Source organism: Megalobrama amblycephala, linkage group LG10 (assembly GCF_018812025.1).
Source record: "Megalobrama amblycephala isolate DHTTF-2021 linkage group LG10, ASM1881202v1, whole genome shotgun sequence".
NCBI lineage: Eukaryota > Metazoa > Chordata > Actinopteri > Cypriniformes > Xenocyprididae > Megalobrama > Megalobrama amblycephala.
This window is the reverse complement of record NC_063053.1, coordinates 26,046,566-26,050,581: the sequence shown is the minus strand read 5'-3', so window position 1 is coordinate 26,050,581 and position 4,016 is coordinate 26,046,566. Positions and strand designations below refer to the sequence as shown.

The following is a 4,016-nucleotide window of genomic DNA, read 5'->3' as shown; positions in this document are numbered from 1 at the left end:
TTTTTTTTTTTTTTGCTGTATGAAACTGTAGGCTATGCGTTTCCTCTGTGGATTGTAGGAAGGATCATTACATCCCGCCCCGGTAACGTGACATCACCGGGCAGAAGAACTGCCTTGTGCTGCCGGACTCCAAGAAAAACACACAACAGTTTCACACCGACGAGTGGCGGTCCTCACCTCTCTTCATGCAAATCAAGCAGCCATGACAAAATGGGAGATTAATCGACACATTTAGGTATGTTTACTTGAAATTGTTGGTTATCTAAACAATTGTTCAACAGGGCTTACTTCTCGAAGCTACCAGTTGAATCAGGAATAACATTGTAGATGTAATCCAACAGCGCCTGATGATGCTTCCGAGCCCGGCTACATCAACGCCGTTTTCTGTGAAGGATATACTGAAACTGGAGCAGCAGTCTCGCCACCTTCAATCTCTGCATCCCGCGCAACACCACGCGCAACTGCATCCGGAACTGCAGGAGAGATTTCAGGCACCATCATCCTGTTTTCTCGGAGGTGGAGACAGCCCCGGCTTCTCGGAGAACGAGGAGAAGATGTCCTTTCTGAACTCGCTCTCCATGCAGGATAGTTTAGTGGAGAGCAGCCTTTCCCCTCCGATGTTCGTCCATCCGGCCCTGGGACACGTCGACACTAAACTTGAAGATGAACTTGAGGACCATGAAACGAGTGGGTGATTTGTGTTTTACAACTGACGAGCATGAATTTGAATTCTGAAAGTCACGAGGAGATCGAATTGCAAGTGTCTCTGAATTTTCGGAAGAATTCTTAAAACAGAATCATTCAAAGCGTCAGTTTGTTGTGTAGTACAGTGTTATTAGTGTCAAAATTTGCATGAATCATGCAGCTTTATCATAAATGTAGAACTAACTTTGTTATTTGTATTGACTAGTTATTTGTATATTATATAGTATAATGGTTATTTGTACTGACTAGCATTAAAATGCATAAATCATGCATGCCTATCAAACGTTTTCACAAAAATGTGACAAATAATTTAAACTATGGTTTTGAAAAGAAAAAAATAATCAAATAAAAAATCGAAAAAGGCCGGTAGGCCTATTTTTATGCGTCTTCAATGCAAATAACCTCGTTAAAGTATGTAATTATATTAAAGTTAAACAATTACGATAAAGCTGTATTGTTTATATAATATTTAATGTGAATATTGCATGTTATGAAAATTCTATTTTTCTTTTTTCGGTTTAACCCTGTCAGAGACATCGTATACCACATATATGTATAAAATATAGACATAGGTTGTATGTATTATATAAATAACATTGACTGACCACTTATTTATTGCACTACGTAATTATATGATTCATCTATTGATCAATGCACATCTTCATAATTTGCACTAGCTCACGCTTTCTACTGTTTATTTAGTAATAAAGTTTTACTACTAAGCACTGGGTTTTACATATCTTAATTTAAGTTTAATTTTATTTTATATTATTTCTAAAAGAATGCACAATCTGGGCGATTTTGTCTGTAAGTCATCGAGACGAGGTAAAAAAAAAAAAAATTGGATAAAGGCCTACATCCAGACTCGCCTCATGTAATGCGCAAATTTTTTTGTTTATGCAAGGAAATGCTTGTATGAATCACGTTAAGTGAGAGTTAACCGAGCTCGCGTTGTATCTTTGTTGTCTCCTGCTTTTATAGAAAGCTGCGGTGCCATAATCAGATCCCCGGAGTGTGAGGGTGAGGTGCACTCGGACACGGAGCGCGCTCAGCGGCAGAGGACGCGCCGGAAGCCGCGGGTGCTCTTCAGCCAGGCGCAGGTCTTTGAGCTCGAGCGGCGCTTCAAACAGCAGCGCTATTTATCGGCTCCTGAGAGAGAACATTTGGCTAGTACCCTAAAACTGACATCGACGCAGGTCAAAATTTGGTTCCAGAACCGAAGATACAAATGCAAGCGACAGCGTCAAGACAAAACACTGGAAATGGCAGGACACCATCACCCGCCGCCGCCCAGGAGAGTGGCGGTGCCGGTCCTGGTCCGGGATGGCAAACCGTGTTTAACGGGATCACAGAATTACAACGCCACGTACGCGGTGAACCCAGGCCCGTACACATACAACGGCTATTCATCTTATAACAACGCCGCTTACACAAACCCTTACAGCTGTACATATCCCAGCCTTCCACCTCTCCCGGCAAACACATCCACTAACGCGCTGATGAGCATGAGTCTGAACAACCTCGGAACATATTCTCAACCTCAGACATCACAAGGCACACCCGTGTCCGCGTGCCAAGGGACTCTGCAGGGGATTCGGGCATGGTAGTGCCATTGCAACCCAGCCGTCTGTAAATAAATGACAACTTTACAATATTAGCACACAGTTAGCCATGTTTTATAGGCCTAGGGTCGTGTATAGTCTGCCTTTTCAGTATAAACTTGAGTGAATTTCTTTGATGGCTGAACGAATGCACATGATTAGTATTCATATCAATGTAGACCACCTATTTGGACAACATACTCCCTGAGAACATTTGCGGGTCTAACTTTAGACTGGCACCATTGTATCCATACTCAGAGACATTTGTTTTCTCATTCATTGCACTTATAGATGAAAAGTTATTACCTAAGAAATGTTACAAATATTGACAATGGTGTGTGTGATTTTGTGCAAACCTACATTGTAAAAATAAAAACAGTAAACTTTATTTTTAAAAAGTCCTGCTAAAATATTTACTAGCCTATTTGATACATGGATAGCCTCTAGGGTCTAGTTTTTAAAGAACATTTAAGTTACAACATTTCATTTTAAGGAAGAGAATGACTGACAGACATAAAATTCAAGACGCAAAAAAGAGGTTTTAATAAAAGGTGCAGACATGTATCAATTCTAGATACGCTACTGCTATTTAACCCAACATTTTCCGTATATAGTTTGCTATATGAGTCAAACATGTTCTAGCGATATTAAATAGCTATTAATTTAAAGTGTTTCGTTCATGGTCAAATTGATCAAAATAAAGACTTTTGTACGAAATAAGCTTTATTTTATTATTATACATTAAAACATTTATAATTAGCCTATGATATAGGCCTACAAGAATAATTCGCATTTCAAAAGTCTCCCAAGCACATCGTTGTTTAAATAGCACTTGAATATGCTCGTATATTAACAAGAAACTCGGTCGTCTCATAAATTAATTCCGCACACAATTAAACCGAACATTCGCTTTTGTTCCACAATTTTTCAAAGACAAAAGGGTTCACAAAATAAACGACAATAAATTGATTTTTGTAAACCCAACGCACACTATAGCAGATAATAAAACGTGCAACAGCTTTAAATCGATACTTTAATAATCTGACTTTGTGAAGATAAAAGTTTATTGGCCTATTTTGATAGAAGCATGACTAATTGTGGTATGAGCTATTTTGAGTAATAACAATTTCACAAGAAATAGCCTACGTGGTTTGCAATGGGTTTAAATAAATAAATAAATAAATAAATAAACAATGTATACAAGGAAGATATTAATCAATTCCCACTCTCTCCATCATCCTCTTTCCCCTCGAATGGCAGGTTTCTCCAGTAGTCTGTCTGCAGAAGTCATGGCATGTTTTTATTGGAAGTAACTGCTGAGTCTATAATGTCGTATTTATTCACACTATACAAGCGTTTATCTCGAGAGATTTTAATCATTGTAAAACTTTTACCTCAATGACCTTTTTTTTTTTTTTTACTTCATCCTGACTCTTAAAAATTACTTTCAGCTGCGCAGTCGTAATTAAATCATTCCGAGTTGTTAAACAGTACTTCAGTAAATCCTGTTAATTTACAAGTTAGCACACGGATTAACTGACGAAACATATGTCAGTATTTGTGCACGTTGTGGAAACAAACACCCCTCGAGAAAGTTTGGGCCTAAATTCAGCATCCGACAGCTCCTATAGTCTAACGATGCACAATAGTAAACAGAAACAATAGCAATAAACAACAATATAAAATCATACGAAATAATAATTAAAAAAA

General features: G+C 38.2%; 1 protein-coding gene across 1 annotated transcript; it reads left to right on the top strand.

Moving 5' to 3' along the window:
- nkx2.3 (NK2 homeobox 3) lies at positions 1 to 2,945 on the top strand. The gene is made up of 3 exons (XM_048205585.1): positions 1 to 235; positions 342 to 687; positions 1,687 to 2,945. The coding sequence occupies exons 2-3, from the start codon at positions 348 to 350 to the stop codon at positions 2,310 to 2,312; spliced, it is 966 nt and encodes a 321-aa protein (XP_048061542.1). The 5' UTR covers positions 1 to 235; positions 342 to 347; the 3' UTR covers positions 2,313 to 2,945.
- The last annotated feature ends 1,071 nt before the right edge of the window (positions 2,946 to 4,016 follow it).